Source organism: Lepisma saccharinum, chromosome 13 (genome assembly GCF_977018435.1).
Source record: "Lepisma saccharinum chromosome 13, izLepSacc3.1, whole genome shotgun sequence".
Classification (NCBI taxonomy): domain Eukaryota; kingdom Metazoa; phylum Arthropoda; class Insecta; order Zygentoma; family Lepismatidae; genus Lepisma; species Lepisma saccharinum.
The window spans coordinates 7,856,486-7,874,255 of NC_139241.1; the positions used below are offsets into that span (position 1 = coordinate 7,856,486).

At 39.1% G+C, this 17,770-nt stretch overlaps 1 protein-coding gene across 2 annotated transcripts in view; it reads right to left on the reverse strand.

Moving 5' to 3' along the window:
* Nucleotides 1-10,090: 10,090 nt before the first annotated feature.
* Nucleotides 10,091-17,770, reverse strand: part of LOC145996867 (uncharacterized) — a 135,030-nt gene continuing 127,350 nt past the window's right edge. For both annotated transcript variants that reach the window (XM_083133413.1, XM_083133412.1), the window contains exon 10: nucleotides 10,091-11,759. In XM_083133413.1, the coding sequence (XP_082989539.1) occupies nucleotides 11,750-11,759 (10 nt within the window). In that variant the 3' untranslated portion in view covers nucleotides 10,091-11,749. The remainder of the gene's footprint in view (nucleotides 11,760-17,770) is intronic.

A 17,770-nucleotide genomic window follows, 5' to 3' on the forward strand; every position in this document is an offset into this window, starting at 1 on the left:
GCTATTACTTCTTTTGATGATTCGATTCCAGTAATGTGATGACTTATTGATGATCTTGGTAGTTGTGAAGTCAATTCTATGACCCTCCTAGAGAGAACCCTAGCAGAACACTGATTTTTCGGGAAGAAAATTCTTGATATACGCACGTAGTTGACATGTTCTTTGCAACGTTGTTCGATTGTCCACCCCTTTTTGTTCAATGTAGGCTTTACTGCTGGAACAGATGATACAGTAAACCCTGGATGACTTCTGTCCTAGGTCGTATTTAGGGTTTCAAAGTCTGCTTATGATTTCTGGTGGTGATTTTTGGATAGTCTTAATGTTGTGCTCTGAAAGAATGTGGCTGATTACTGCAGAGAGGTATCCAGTGTATGACACCTGCGGACAGCTTTCAGATGGCATGGATATACTGAAGGCATCGTCAAGACACTATAGGGAGTAATGCACAACAAACAAACCCGTACCCACAAGATAGGCATCGTCCCATACACTGGCTACATACATGAGCTGCCTCGATTTTCTCCAAACTCTGTTATCCAAGTTACCTCTGCTTTCCTGCTAACCCTTCAATTCAAGGTTATGAGCAAGGCTCAAAATCGAAATGTTCACAAAACAGAAATCTTTACTTTCGTTAACATGGTGTTGTCTTTTTTGTCTCTACTACGGCAACGGGATTAACGACTAGTGAAATGATGTGCTGTATTAAAATCCATATTAAAATATTTACATAAACATCAAATAATGCAAAATCCATAGGATGAGAGGCTTTTGGAATTTTCTTCTTTTTAAAATTCAAACAAACTAAAATTGTAAATGGTATTCACCTCGCTGAAAATGGTGAACATTTTGAATTAAATGTACATATCTTCAACAGTTTGTCTTAATAATACTTATAAAAAAAAACAATTTGTGCAAGTGAAATATATTTGAATATTATAATTTTGCATGTGATAATGGATTGTATTCATTGTTTGGCTGACATGAAATTGTACTCTTAAGTTAACTGTGGCAAAGAAGAAAGACAGAAAAGCACTGAAGAGGGCAAATTGAAGAAAAAAGGAAATACAGGGTGAGCCAAAAGTCCCTGACCACCCCTTGTAAAATGAAAGGGAGTGTAGATTGCAGCAATTGGTCATGGTAGTAATATGTTAGGCCTGGGGGGAAACTTTTTGGTGCATGTCATGACAACGTCCGCCATCTTGGATCCAACTTCATTTCTTTAAATGGGAAGGGGGGCATGTGGGGTATGGTTTTGAGCTAGAATTTCACCAGGAATTCAGTGGTGAAGTCAGGGGGGGGGGCAGAAGTTCCCGTGCTGTAGCTCGTGATTTCAAGGAACGGAACCCAGTGTCCCAATTGCTGACCAGGTTCGAAGAGAGCGGTACAGTTCAGGACAGGCCACGATCTGGTAGGCCCGGATCTGCCACTGATGATGAAACAGCTACAGCAGTGCTAGCATCGTTTGCCAAGTCTCCGCAGCACAGCACACGTCGAATGTCTGTGCAATGTGGTGTCAGCCAGAGTTCCATTTGCCGGGTGTTAAAGATGGTTAAGTGGCACCCTTACAAGCTGCAGCTCCCTGAGGACGACCCGGATAGAAGAAAGCAGTTTTGTGAATGGGCTGTGGAGCAAATTTGCCAGGACCCACACTTCTCTCTTCCTTATTCCCTTATGCTGTTAAGCGTCGGGTATGACCCACACTTTGCAATGCATATTCTGCATTCTGATGAAGCAAATTTTTATGTGAATGGGGAAGTGAATAAACAGAACATGCAGTATTGGTCCCCCGAAAACCCGTTGTGGAGAGATCCAAGCAATATGGTTGGTGCTGGGAAGGTTATGGTGTGGGCAAAGATATGGGGGACACGTATCATTGGCCCAGTCTTTATTCATGACAATTTAAATGCAGAGGGCCACTTGCAGTTGTTACAAGAACACATTTTCCCATCAGTTTTGACGGAGGATGGCAGCTTTCCCTCATATTTTCAGCAGGATGGGGCACCGCCTCATTATGGGCGACAAGTTTGTCACTATCTGGACCTCCAGTTCTCTGGTCGATGGATTGGTCGACGTGGATCAGTGGAATGGCCTCCCCGATCGCACTCTATTTTTACCTGTGGGGTCATGTAAAGTCAATCGTGTATGCCGAAAAGATTCAGGATGTGGGTCACTTGGAGCAACAGATACTGGATGCCTCTGCACAAATCACACCTGAGATATTGATTGCTCTGTACAGAGCATGGGAGAACCGTCTCAACATGTGCATAGCACAAGAAGGACAGCATATTGAACATTGTGAAACGTTTATTCTGTAACTTTCATATGCCCATAACTTCCTTATCATTAAAATTTTCATAAATCTGACCACCACTGAATTCCTGGTGAAATTCTAGCCCAAAACCATACCCCACATGCCCCCCTTCCCATTTAAAGAAGTGAAGTTGGATCCAAGATGGCGGACGTTGTCATGACATGCACCAAAAAGTTTCCCCCTAGGCCTAACATATTACTACCATGACCAATTGCTGCAATCTACACTCCCTTTCATTTTATAAGGGGTGGTCAGGAACTTTTGACTCACCCTGTACTGAAGATGGTGCGCTGGTTGCAGTTCCAGCACTCCGTACTTGTCTCCAACTTGGGCAACATAGATGTCATCATACTCTGCTTGCAGCAACAACACATTTCCGTATGTAGGCAAACTTACATGAATGCTATAATATGTATTGTTAAAGAATACTGACGATTTAGTTAAGACTGGAATGGATAATGTAGTGAAATATCAAAAAAAAATAAAAAAAAAATTGACATTTCTGACAAGCTGGAATAGGAAGGTACCAAATATTCCAGTGGCGGTCCCTCCATGAAACAGAGAGAACAGGCTGTTATCTCCTATTTATCACCCTGTTTCAGCTCTTTAAATTATCTATATTAACATGATAACACTTCTTTCTCGCGATATCAATGTTTCCAAAAGTAACACTGAAGTGAAACTTTAACTCTGGCTCGACATTTATTTACTTCACCTACGTTGTTCCACACTCTACTGCCTGATGAGTATTTCCGACCACGTGCGAAGGTAAAGAATCCCCATGGTCTCGTGGAAGCTGAACGCACTAGCTATTTCCCATGAGAGATGTAGCAGATTCTCTTTTCTTAGAGTTTATGCTATGTGCGTCGTAGTGATACTTTTGAGTGTAGTAAGTCTATAATTTCTTTCATAACTGGGTAAAATCTTCTATAGTCTATGTATTTGCTAAATAAGCTTCCCATGGTACAGCTTTGATCCACCTGTTCCACCAGCCCCAAGACCAAAGTTTCAATGCACGCAGCAGTAGAACAAGAAAGCGGTGATCGAGAGTGTTGAGTCAGGACTGCCATTAGCTCTGTGCAAACTGAAGGCAACATCAAAGCAACCATTTTTTTTTTTCATGTCCTATGCAACCTAGCACTTTAGATTCATTGTTGCTACCAACATATATTATTTTCTGTGAGCATGAGCTTAGCATTGTAGGGAATCCGGAAAAATGCAAGCAAAAAATTCGACAGAATGAAACTCCAGGTCAATCTTTTCGCTCAATTCATGCATAGCTGAATACAGAAGGTTGATCCGTCTATATGTGTCCGATTTTAAACCTTCACCCCTGCTCACAGAATCGACCGATCTGAATGATTCAAACAGTAGGAGAAAGGCTAAGGCCTCTAGTATCGCGTCAAGTTTGTGTGCGTGTGGTGTGTGCATCATGGCTCCCAAGGTGAACCGATTTTGGGAAGGCTACGTCGTAGCACTTTTCCACCGCAAGTTTTCCGTGACACAGATTCAAAAACAGTGCGGGGAAGATGGATGTGTATTGGGGTTAAAGACCATCAAGAACATAATTAATCAACATAAACACCACGATGTTCCAGCACTTCGTTCACCCACAAAGGGGGAGTAGAAAGCGACCGTGTACTGCGGTGACTCCATCTTTAGCTCGGAAGTTGCGCCGAATGGCCCTACAGGAAAACCATCCTACGTGTGATGGCAAGACGAGTGCACGTGGCACAGTCAACTGTGAACCGCAACCTACGTGGCAAATTAAAGCTCCGGATGGTGTTTAAAAGTCGTGGACACTTCCTCACTGCGGCCCATCAGAGGGAGAGAAAGACTCACTGCAGGCACCTCTACGAACGCCATCTATCCGGGGAAAAGTGGAAGTTTATTGCCACACTCGATGGAGCATGGACTTATCTATCCGATTGTGGCAAAATTCGAGCCGTAACGTACACCCCACGAGGCGCAAAAACCCGTCCTGACTTCATCCGTCGGTGCAAAGCAAGTTTCGCGAAGGGATTTCTGGTTGTCGCAGGATACTTCTATGACGGCAAGTTAACGATTCGGTTGGTGCCTAAAAACTGCAAAATCAACTCCGCATTTTACCAGCAACATATCCTCACACCAATTTATACAGACGATCTGCCCCGTTTGTATGGAAATGCAATAAATCAGGTCTGTGTGCATATGGATAAGCCTCATCAGATACATCTCGTTCTACACAGAGATTTCTGCAACAAATAGCGGCAGACACCGGCATCCAAGCTATTCCCTTCCAGGACATACCGGTGAAGTCACCTGATGCCAGTCCCATGGATTTTTGCAGGTTTGGCCTATAGAAAAGGGCACTTGCATCTCGTCGTGTCACCACTGTCCGTGGCCTCTGGAAAGCCTGCCAGGAGTGGCTCAAGATTCCTGTTCCTGTACTTCAACGGAGCCTCATACAATGGAAGTTACGGTGCAGGGATATTGCCAGGACCCATGGTGCTCACATCGAGGGCAACCGCTGGTGGTCCCGTGGTTTTTCCTAAAGTAGGTGAGTAATCAAAATCGGACACATATAGACGGATCAACCTTCTGTATTAATTACAGGTAGTAAAATTGTATCTAAAGTACCTTTCTGGCTTATTAACGATGTATCCTCCCCCCTCACTTCTTTCGAGCCTTTTAGAATCCTAAGCCAAGTTTACATTTCATAGAGATAGTACAGTGAAACCCCTGATTTTACGTTCCTCGATTTTCCATTTTCCCGCATTATACAGTCAATCTTGATGGTCCCAACATACCAAAATGTAAATAAATTTTCCTCAATTTTACATTTTCCCACATTTTAAGTTTTCTCAGATTAGTCCCCTGAGAAACGTAAAATCGAGGTTCCACTGTATATTGGAAATGTGATGCTCCTCTAAGTGCAAGGCCTTGTGGAGTTGCATGCATCGCACATCCCTGACAGTGTGTTGCTCTGTGTTGGGTGATCGAACAGCTGAAGACAAAAAGCTTCTGCTTAAACTTTGCAGAAAAGACAGCAAACCAACACCTATCCTAACTGAACTAAAAACTAAAACTAAATCGTGCACATTTTCAAAAGAGTTATAAAATGATTAACTGGATATTCTTTCAGTGGCAAACTATGTTGTGCTTGTTTGTTCCTGAGAAGGGAGTCTGTAACAGTTCAGGTTTTTCCACATTAACAACTTTTCCAAATCTAGCGGACGTCATGAAAAAACTCAGCCATCTGTATGCCATTACTGCATTGAGGACTTTTGAATTACAAGAATACTCAACTAGATAATCGTCAACTTAATCTACAAATACGAGGATCACTATTTATATTTTGAGCCTTGGCAACAATGATTGAAGTTAGGCGCGATTTGACGTTTGCACGGAATCGTCTGGCATTTTTGACCATAACGAACTTCAAATGTTTTGTCAATAGCTTCATTTGTGTTGTTTATGTTGCCTTGGAGATTGCGCGACAACAATAAAATGGAATTAACTCGGAACATTTTCATGCGATGATTTTTTACGATTTTCGACGTGGATTATCAAGACAAGAGTGCATCGATCAACTTACTTCCACATTTGGCGATGAAGCCCCATCCTTTGCCACTGTGAAACGCTGGTATAACGAATTTAATTGTGGCCGCCATTCGATCACCGACGAGATTCGCGAAGGTCGTCCAAAATCAGTTGTTGTTCAAGAAAACATTGATGCTGTGCAAAACCTAATACTGTAAGATCGGCATGTGACATACTGTGAGATTGAGGCAACCATAGGCATTAGTTCCACCAGCATATATAAAATATTACATGATCATTTAACTGTGAGAAAGGTATGTTCTCGTTGGATCCCACACAATTTGACAAAAACTCAAAAAGACGCTCGCGTCAATTGGTGCAAACAAATGCTCAATAAATACAATCGTGGTGCTTCAAAAGACGTATATAAGATTGTAACAGGTGACGAATCATGGATATATGCATATGAGCCGGAACGTAAACAGCAGTCGATTGTATGGGTGTTTCAAGATGAACCCAATCCAACAAAAGTTGTTCGCGCTCGAAGCACATCGAAACAAATGGTCGCCTGTTTTTTCAGGAAAACTGGTCATGTGGCAACTGTGCCTTTAGAGGAACGCAGAACGGTCAACTCTGAATGGTACACAACAATTTGTTTGCCAGAGGTCTTCGGTCAAATACGGAAAACAAACAAACGCCGTCGGATCATTCTTCATCAAGACAATGCCAGCTGTCACACATCTCGTCTAACAACAGACTTTATGAACAGTCAAAAAATCGAATTAATGGGGCATCCGCCGTACAGACCTGATTTGGCACCCAATGACTTCTTCTTGTTCCCGAATGTCAAGAATAAATTGCGTGGACAACGATGCCGTTGATGCGTTCAAAAACCATGTTATGGAGGTGTCTCAAGAAGATTGGAAAAACTGCTTTGACAAATGGTTCGAACGAATGCAAAAGTGTATTGACCATAAAGGAGAATACTTCAAAAAACAATAAAGCAGTTTTCAATGCCAAATTCCTGTTTTTTCATTGTTAGGCTCAAAATATAAATAGTGACCCTCGTAGAGATATGAAATAGGTTGTGACAAAACATTATCACTCATAAATTGCTTTTATTAAATTTTTCTCTGTTGTGCATCAATAATTTTGTTTTTAATGTTTTCTTTATATTATCTCATATTTGCTTTTAAACTGTTATTGTTATATAATATAAACATGACTCCTGCATGTCACTTCCGACAATTTGTAATATATGTATCACATTTATTTGGTTCTTTTTCAATAAGTAGAGGCATGCATATTTCGTTTTTGACGAAAACATGAAATGTGAAATAACACATTGTAATGTTAATTTAATGTTTCTGAAAAGTGAGAGGTGCATTTTCCTACACTGTTTTGTCACGAAATGATGTGAAATGAACTGCAAAATGTGAAATAGGCTCTTAAACACGAAATTTACCGTTTATATATCAACGCGACACTTTCTGAAGTCAGAATTATCCTGTGAGTTATGCAATTCACGGAAAATTGATTAATTTTGCAACAAACATTTGAGAAGCAAAAATGAACTTCTTTATACAGGAATAAACTTAATATTCTGGTAATGATTTAATGTGCTTTTACAAGGGATATGTTTATTTTGTCAAACAGTGCAGTTTTTAAATCAAATTGAGGATTATATTTACATTTTTAAAACCAAATGTCATTTTATATACCGCTTTTTCACTGCTATAACAGCGACATTTCATTTTATTTACCGCTTTTGAACCCGAAATTGACTCTTGTTTTTGTACCGAAATTTTGCTTTTTTACCAAAAATATGTGCCTCTACCAATAAGGGTTGAATTTTACTTGGTCTAAATAACAAGTAAAAGAGGAAAGTGGAAACACCAGCAGATAGAAGGAAAATTTCAAATTTTCGCGGACGCGCACCACGTCATTGGGACTAGAAGAAAGATTTGTGAACATAGTGACATGGACTCCCGATAATGGAGGACATGGGGGTAAGTGCAGGCAACCTGTTCCTCTGTGTGATTTAGCACTGCACGCCACCGAGATATTGATGAACTGGAACCATTCCGGTCCACTCCAGTCCACTTTGAGTCCTGATAATGAGAGCTTGCTCATTGTGCAGGAACTTCAGGGATTATGAAATTCTAAGGGGATACAACCCAGTTCACATGTTGCAACTCTTGTCAAGAACCATATGCAACACCGTGCAAGTTTTTATGTCAATTTATAGTCGGGGAACACCATGAGCTCCCACATAGCCACAGGTACTCTCACCTGTGGTGCAAATGGTTCTTGGTTCAATTGCAAAAAAAAATCATTGTTAAGGACAAGTGAGGAGATACTTGTAAGCAACAGTAACAGATTCTGTTTTTTTTTAAAGCCAGAAAACAGGGGCAATGTTCTCTCGACCCATGCTGAGCATGCATCTTCGAATGAAAAGCCGCTTGGCAGGCTCTGGCCACCAGAGGGCTGTTGCACCATGGACTTTGGTTGAGAAGAAACACCATATATAGATAGGGAAACTCTAAAATGATCCCTTACATAATAGAGAAAACTTGTTAGTGGTGTGTAACCCACCAACCACATGTCTTAAGTCAGTCATTTTGGATTTTTTTTTTTTTTTTAATGGAAAGGCAGTCACAGTCCAGTGGTTAAGGAGTGTATCGAAAAGTAGTTATCAACGTTTCAGGCATTCTGACGGATGCTCTAGGCCACATCCGCGACCATGCACAACGTCAGCTATTCAGTTGATGTCTCACAACGATGGCTGCTGTGTGTTTCCTGTTGTGGTGAGTACTGAATGGGGCATGTCGCGAGTGAAACCGAACGTGAAACTGGACATCATGCACAGTTGGTGTACTGAAAAGGACATTACATACAATCAGCTAGGCAAACAGTAAGGAGTTCATCATGCAACTGTGAAATCTAACATTAAAAAAAATGGTGAACATCATACGTTTGCAGACATGCCGCAAGCAGGGTGGAAAAGGGGGCCCAGTAACCCAATATTGGACCACAAAGTGGTGACGTTGATCGCACCAAATTCATCAATGTCTGTTCGCGATTTGGCAAAAAAAAGCTAGGACGACAATTGGAATGATCCAACGTGTCAAAGCCAGACACAATTTGAAAACCTATAAAAAGCAAAAAGTGCCCAAACAAACGCCGGATCAGAAGACAAGGGCTCGCAAGCTGGATGACCGCATTGTGAAGATGCAAGAGCAATGCATTTTGATGGACGATGAAACCTACGTCAAAGAGGACTCGAAAACACTGCCAGGGCTGCAGTATTATACAACAGGCAGTGCTGTGATTGTGGGTGACTCCGACAAGAATGTGGAAGTGGACAAATTCGGACATAAGGTGCTGGTGTGGGAAGCTAATTGTTCTTGTGGCTTGCGTTCTCCTACGTTTTAGACAAAAGGAACCATTAATGCGGAAACGTACAGAAAGGAATGCTTCCCCTGTATAAAAGGCATGTTCTCCCCCCACTGTTTTGGCCAGATTTGACATCTGCCCACTATGCTCGATCCACAGTACAGTGGCTCACTGAACGGAACATCAATTTTGTTGGCAAACACATCAAGCCACCCAACTGCCCACAGCTCCATCCGATTGAACGATATTGGGGAATTGTGAAACGAATCTTCCGTCAGAAAGGTCAACCTATTCGCAACATGGCTGAATTCAAGAAATACTGTTCTGCTGCATGTCGACACTGCACCGCTGATACTGTGCGGAAATTGATGGGTGGGGTCAAACGAAAACTGCATTCATATGTCCGTAATGAATTAAAACTGTATTTGCTTCTGTACGTTGTACTCAACACGAGGTGTAGTTTCATAAACACTACCTTCTCTCATTGTTGTCTTCTTTTCTTTGAGTAAGTTAGGCATCTCCTTGTTGATAACTACTTTTCGATACACTCCTTACCACTCAAAAAATGAAGTTGCATGGAATGCCAAAGACCCAACTTCAATTCTTGATTCACGCATGACTTCTCTGTATGTTAATAAACACCTGTGTGTCATAAGCTATTTCATATCTCTAATTCATGTTGTCTTCACATATCAAAAATGAAACTTGCCTCAGTAATCTCATTTAAAATCCACGGGAAAATGCATTTTAATACCATACATACTAAATTACAATAAATGATACAACAGACTTAATGTGTAACTTTATTCATAACTGAAATGTACCAAAGATATTTTATTCTTTGAATAATTTTTATTGCGTTCATGGGTTCATGTACACCATGATAAAACAAATAGTGAATAAACATATTACACTCATTATGAATGTGCGAATTACTCACAATAGCAATATAACACGTACTTTAAAAAAAATTGAAAATATTCAAAAAGCACAAAAATGGTAGTTACGATTTATGAGTATGTTTCAGGGACTGCTAATTTGTAACGGAATATGGAGACTACAACAGTTTTAGGCATAGTTTTTGAATTCTTGTCTAAACTATATCAAATCAACATCCTTATTCCTGGTTTTTAAAATATCTATGGAAAGTTTTTCGTAGTCGAAGTTTTGGACCTGAAGAAGAGAAGAGTCAATTCTCGAAAAATTGTTTTGTAAATAACATACTCATAAAACGTAAGTACCATTTTTTGTGCTTTTTGAATCTTTTCAATATTTGTAAAGTACATGTTATATAAACATATTATATTGCAGAAACAATAAATGGAATTCATACAGTTTATAAATGCCTCAACTTATTTTTTATCATGCAAAATATTTATTGTATTTTTTTCCAAAATTTTCTAACACAATGACATATATAAGCTGATATAGTCTGTTTTCAATTATCTTGTTTTACATAGATTATGAAATCTAAAATGGAATATCTGACTTTAACCTCTGTTAACTTTGATACATCATTAAGCAAACATGGTGCTTCTAGGATTGAGACAGTACCAAAATATGCCTGCGCAATATCTTATATCATGTTCCAGGGAAAGAAAAATGAATAAATTGGTTTAAAATTCAGGGCTGATTTAACATAATAGTGTATACATTCTTACATATTCCCTTTACTGGAACGAACATCATAAGTTTGTCAACAAGAGATGTAGAAGCAACATGAACTTGCAAATATGAGAATTTGCGTAAAGCACAACCAAGAACAATTCTGGATACAAAAATATGTAGAGAAAACTAATACAATATTTTTTTCACCAATGAAAAACAACACATCTTTTTCCTACTATTGTGTTTCAAGTAACTTTCAACTTTTCAATACTTACTTCCTGAAAAATTCAGAAGCATATACCAACGAATAATATGCATTGACATCAGGTAATTGAACAATAATACAAAACAGGAACGGAAAGAGAATTAACATATTAAGTATACTACATAATGTTACTTCAAACTATTCTTCAATACTAAGATAAATATTTCTTAACAATTGATATGTTTCAGATATTACTACGAACTCTGTGAAAACGTGTATATGAGATTACTAAAATAATCTGAGTCAACATCTTGTGACAAAAAAAGCATATAATTTTCCATTAATGCTTATCAAATGAAAAAGGTACATACCTTTCTTCACAAACTATGTAGAGAATGCTACACTCTTCATTTTAAATACTTATATAATTCAGATAACCTGGAGTGGAAATTGCTCCACAGTTATCAATATCTTGAAATAGTTACATATAAAGCTCTGTAAATACTGTTTAAAAAGGTATGGGTAACAATACCCACTGCGTAAACAATAGACTAGTAATGTATATACAAAGCATAACACAAGTCTAACAATATCACAGAGCAAAATTTAGAGTTTCTTATCAAAAAATCCCTTTGAAAGCACTGTATTCACAAACTTACAAAAAACATAACATTCTTCAACTTGCATCAGTTAGCGCATGTACTCATCTATTCTAAACTGTAAAAAAGAGAAAGAAATATCTTACATTAAATCAACAAACAGCAAAAGGTCAATACCAGGGTGGCTACCAACAAGCAGAAATGAAATTCCCTGACTTTTCCAGGTTTTCCAGGACAAAAATTTACATTTTTCCCTGACAATTACAAACTAAACTAAATCGATGTTTTTGAAATTTGGAAACAATAAAATCATACAGATCCAGGTATATCCAGCAAGTTCAAAATAAAATACTTGATTATTTTTAAAGTTACGACTAAATGAGATAAGAGTGAAGAGTGAATGATTAAGAAATACTATTTGTAATTTATCAGTCTCCTTATACATTCTCTGTATTATATGTTGATATTTCCACTGAGGTTTGGAACCCTCTGCTTGCAAGAACCATGAGTGCAGACTCATTTTTCAATGCATAAAGCTACTTCTCTCTTCTCTGTAAAGCAAACAACTTAACTCTTGCATATAAGTGAAACAATTGAATCAAACAAAATAAAGTGTCATATCTCCTTACATTATGAATGGGATTTCTGCTTCTGTACAGTATAACCAAGTGAAGTGCTGTGAAACTGACAACATGCAGTTATACCATTAATGCTGACGAAAAGGGTATGTAGGTATTAGAAATTTAACGCAAGAAATTTATAGAATTGTATTGTATAGGTACCTGATTTAGTTAACCACACATTAAAACAGGAAAACTATAATAATAAAAGCTTCTGAAAGTTCATATACGAGGGGCATCCTGAAAAAAGCTTTAATGGTGCCTATATGCAGCACTAGTGGTTCGAGAGCGACACACACACACACAGGCAAGGGAAGAAGTGCAATGTAGCTGTAATCTGGTACAGCTGCAACGCAGCCGTTTTAGGACAGTTCTAGGTTAAAGATTGCAGCTCTCATACAGTCTCCCACCGACTGCGATGTAGCCTACATTGCATGCTCAGAATTTGACACAGAGCCACCAGCAATCGTGTGAGGTGTGCAGACCGGACGTCGTGAGTGATAGTTTGGTCAGACGATGGTGCAGACAATTCACAGAAGGCCAATCGAATGTGCACAACCCCATACAGCTGAGTACACACGGGCCCTTTGCATCACTTCAGGTGAGAGATCTTGGACCACTCCCTGTACAGCCCTGGTCTTGAATGTACCGACTTTCATCTCTTTGTTTAACTGAAGAGGTTTCTCTCAGGGCAAGGATTTGACAGCTACACTGCGGTAGAGATAGTTCCAGTCTTTGCTGTCAAACACCCTGTATACCATGGGCATACAAAATTTAGTGCCATGCTACGACAAATGCCAGAACAATGGTGGTGATTATGCCGAAAATTAGGTTAGGACTCACTGTTACTAATGCAATAAATTACAACTGATATTCTTGTTTTATTTATGCCTAATCGGTAGGGACCTTGATATTTTGTTATTTTTTCTTAAATTGGCGAATTTTATAATTTTTTACTATACGGTGTTATTTTTCCAAAAATTCACATTTTTATTTTAGCGCAATTTCTGGCCAATATCTGAAATTTTACCTTCATGGTGTTTCTAAACTACTGTCTCAAATTGTAAGTCACATACATGGCTTACGCCTCTTCGTGAGAGTTCGATATATTGAAAGTTATTTTGGGAAAGTTATTTTCAATAACCCTTTTTTAATTTTAAGGTAAGGATTTTAGATAATGGAATTTTCCCTGTATATAGGCTACTGAAGGATGCATAATGACCATAAGTGACACACCCCCAAAAATAAAATCAATCAATCTCACGTGACAGAAACCGATATATTATGGCACCAAAAATTGGCATTATCTTTTTTTGACTTGTTAGTGTTACGTTTCCCAAAATTCGCATTTTTGTTTTAGAACATCTTTTGCCAAATATACTGAAACTTAATACTTCATTGTGCTTTTAAGCTATTATTTTAAATCGTGGGTCACATGGTCTACGTATTTTCGTGACAGTTTGATATGTTGGAACAGATTTTTGAGGAAGTAAAAGTAAAGTGCTCCCCTGCACTTTTCCATGAAGGTGTATAGTAGGGGTGTGGAGTTAGGGCCCCACACTTTCCTGATCACGGATGAAGGTAAAGGTGATGTGATCAGCACCACGCTCCTGGCTACCATGATGCTGGGTGGGCACCAGAGCAGTTTGAATAGGTGGAAAACATCCCGGTTCTCCTCCGCAGGGTCTCTCGCATAGTAGTCAGACACCCTAATGACTGAGGTCCATTATTACTCGCTCGACAAATGTCGATGGTGCGCACTTAGCTTCGTAATTCAAAACATATCTCGTGCGACAAATACGAAGATGTGGCTCCCGTGTGACGGTAGATACGCACCCGATCTCCTGTTAAAACCCTGCCACTTTGCTCTGTGATACAAATGGGTTTGATAGAAGTTGAAAAACTAGTGGGAAATACATGATTTAATGTGGCTGTCGGAATTATTCCATGTACGTATAACTCGTAACGAACCTTAAAGTTCGTGGGATCTTAGGAGTACCTAGAAGGTTAACCAGTTAATTGATGGGGTGATGTAAACTACTCATCATTCATCCTTGATGAGACCACTCGTCATTAGCATGGCGAGTTATCTCTTGGCAATGCGAAAGGTACAATATTACACTAGGAACTAGACTACAGAAAAGACAATGGTCACTCGTTGGATTTTGTGAACCGTTGAACCTGTATCATGGCTGGGTGTAGGATAGTTACCTGTCTATCTGAAGTCTTTAGCTGAATCAAAATAATCGAAGTCCTCTGTAAGCTTCTCTCTTATGCTGACCAAAGCATGCTTCTACCACTGACCTCCTGCCTTGCTGACCACCTTCTCCCTCTCAACTCAATCCCAAAAGTCCGTTACTTCCCAGCTTGTCTCACCTCTATATTCCCTGGCCATCGATCTCTTCCTCGATGCCGAATTGCCGAATCGTGTGATTATAATAATTGCTACCATGCAAACCGCTGACTCTAAAACCAGAAGTATTACCTGTTTCCTGAATGCTCAGGAGGTTTGCATGGCACAACACAATGCATAGTAAACATGCCTCAGAGGCTTGAGACAGCTGAGAAAAACAAGTGAATGCCCTGGTCAACATGAAGCATTCAGAGAGACTTAATAAAATAAACATACAATCTTAGGGATTGATACGAACTCTGTAGTTTACTCTTGAGTAAAATGTTGGAAAACTTGCATGTTCTCTGTACACAAACATGGCCTAGAAAAGACAAGAATGTTGGATTTCATGTAATTTTTCGTTGTTTTAGGACATTCCTTTTAAAAAAAATCACTAAAAATGCCAATAATTCGCATTTTATGCCAAATTCGCATTATTTCGATATTTCGAACGGGCGAAAAATGTGTCCAGACATCACTGCACATTCCTAAACATAACTTCGCAGCAATTACCATTTTGCACGGTTTTGGCGTTTGTGAAAAATCAAGCAAAAAATCAATGTACCTACTAATTGGAAATTAATTTCTGGCCACTCCTCGTATAAATCAGTAGATGGAAAGTGAAAATTTAGCAGGGCTGGCAGAGAAAAGTCAATTCTTGAAGAAAGTGATTTGCTTTTATGATTGAATGATTCGGGTAAATATGATATTAAAATATTTACGTATTTATTATTAGTATTTTATTTCATAATATTGGACATTAACTTCACTCAGTGATAGATTAATGACCATGATGAGTTTAAACAGACAGGATAGAGAGTGGCGTTAATTTCATTGCATTACTAGTGTTGCAGTAAATTTGAGTTTGAGAGCATGCACTAGCCAATTTTTCTCCCAAAATAGCAGGAGAAGAGGAGGCAAGCTCCAGATTTTTGTTTTTTTCATTGAAATTCGGTGGTCGCGCCCCTCAAACCCCCTTTCTCGGTTAGACATTCTGAATTGTACACGGTTGCATGCTCTGATGTTCTATCTGTAAAACAAAACTTATCCGAAGTAGATTGCTCGCATAGTGCCAGAGTTATAACAATTTTCCTCCAAAAATGCAAATTACCTATTTTCGTAAAAAAATAATCACATTTTGGCTTATTATACAACTTGTATGGCACCCAAGAACATGAAACATGTTTCATTCTCTTGAGAAATGTCCATTCTTGGAAAAGAATACTAAAGTTCGCACTCTCTCCCGAAAATAGCAGCGGAAGATGGGGCAAACTCCAGATTTTTGTTTTTTCCATTGAAATTCGGGGGTTTTGCCCCCAAACCCCCCTTCCTCGGTCCGGCGTTCTAAATTGTACACGGTTGCATGCGCTGATGTTCTAGCTGAAAAACAAAACTTATCCGAAGTAGATTGCTCCCATAGTGCCGGAGTAATAACAATTTTCCTCCAAAGAGTATTTGAATTTAAAATTCCAGCCGAGAGAAATTTCTCTCTCTCTCTCTCTCTCTCTCTCTGTCTCTTCCTGCCATCACTGGTTTCTGGGGCCGTGGTTGTGTTGCGCATAAAAGGGGCCTAAAAGTTGAGGCCGAAATTTACGAACGAGATTTCCTGTTCCCGTGCAGAGTTCCATAACGATATCTTTAAATAAATAAATAAATAATAATAAAAAAAGTCATTGAAGACGAAATTCCCTGACATTTCCCTGACTTTTTTTGACACCTCAAATTCCCTGACTTTTCCTGGTTTTCCAGGTTTTCCAGGTCTGTCGCCACCCTGCAATACATATGGCAGCCATTTTTCTTTAACTGGGAACACTGTTGCTCATCTAGTGGGCATGTGACAAATGACGAGCGAGTTGTGTTTTGGAGAGTTATTTGAATGTGTTCATGTGTCGGTTGCAAATTATTTCTCCATGTTAGTGCATTAGAGTTGAAGTGTGGTGTGTGATTGCCCTAAGAATATTTATGCACCTGGAACAGCAGGTATTCATAAAGTTTCAGGTTGCATGTGGACAAAACACATTATACAGGGTGGCCACGAATTAAGGGGGCACCTTTTGTCACTAACTTTCGTATTGAGCTTGTATTTTTTAATTCCTTGCCTTTTTTTACATGTATGTAAAATGTAAGGTTGTCAATATTCAAAATACCTAGGTATGTTCTCATTTTTAAATGTAAATTGATAATCAAAAGGTGTCCCCTTTAATTCGCGACCACCCTGAAAATTCACAAGGGATTGAAGGAGGCTTGTGGTGACTCAGCTCTTTCATACTGCACTGTGGTTACATGTGCAAGGACATTTCAAAGTGGCCGTGAATCAGCCAGCGAACAATATGGAAAAGAGCACACCTGAACTGCAGCAAATCAATATCACCTGGATGCACTTCGAACGTTGCTGGAACCTGACATCTGATAGACATGTAAATGATAAGGAGTTACAATGAACCTTTCACCATCACCTGTGCACCACAAGTTAAGAAAGGACCTTAGCATGCGTAAAGTATTGGTGAAATGGGTGCCACATCAGGGTGCTTACGAAGGTTTTCTTTCATCATTCTGACGTATTACTGGTTTCGCACAAGTTAACATACGTTCACAATGACATTGCACTATTCTTAGATATCAAGAAGAATCCAACCAAATGGGATATATATTGAATAATATCACGAAAAAGTGAAACATAAATCTGCATTGGTGAACGTTATAAAAATTGGTAAGTGCATGCTCCCAACCTCAAATTTACTGCAACACTAGTATGGCAATGAAATTAACGGCACTCCCTGTCCTGTCTGTTTAAACTCATGAAAGATGGTCATTAATCTCTCACTGAATAAGGTTAATGTCCAATATTATGAAATAAAATACTAATAATAAATATGTAAATATTTTAATATCATATTTACTCAAATCATTCAATCATAAAAGGAAATCACTATCTTCAAGAATTGACTTTTCTCTGCCAGCCCTGCTAAATTTTCACTTTCCATCTACTGATTTATACGAGGGGTGGCCAAAAAGTAATTTCCAATGAGTAGGGCCAAAACCGTGAAAAATGGTAATTTTTCGCCCGTTCGAAATATCGAAATAATACGAATTTGGCATAAAATGCGAATTATTGGT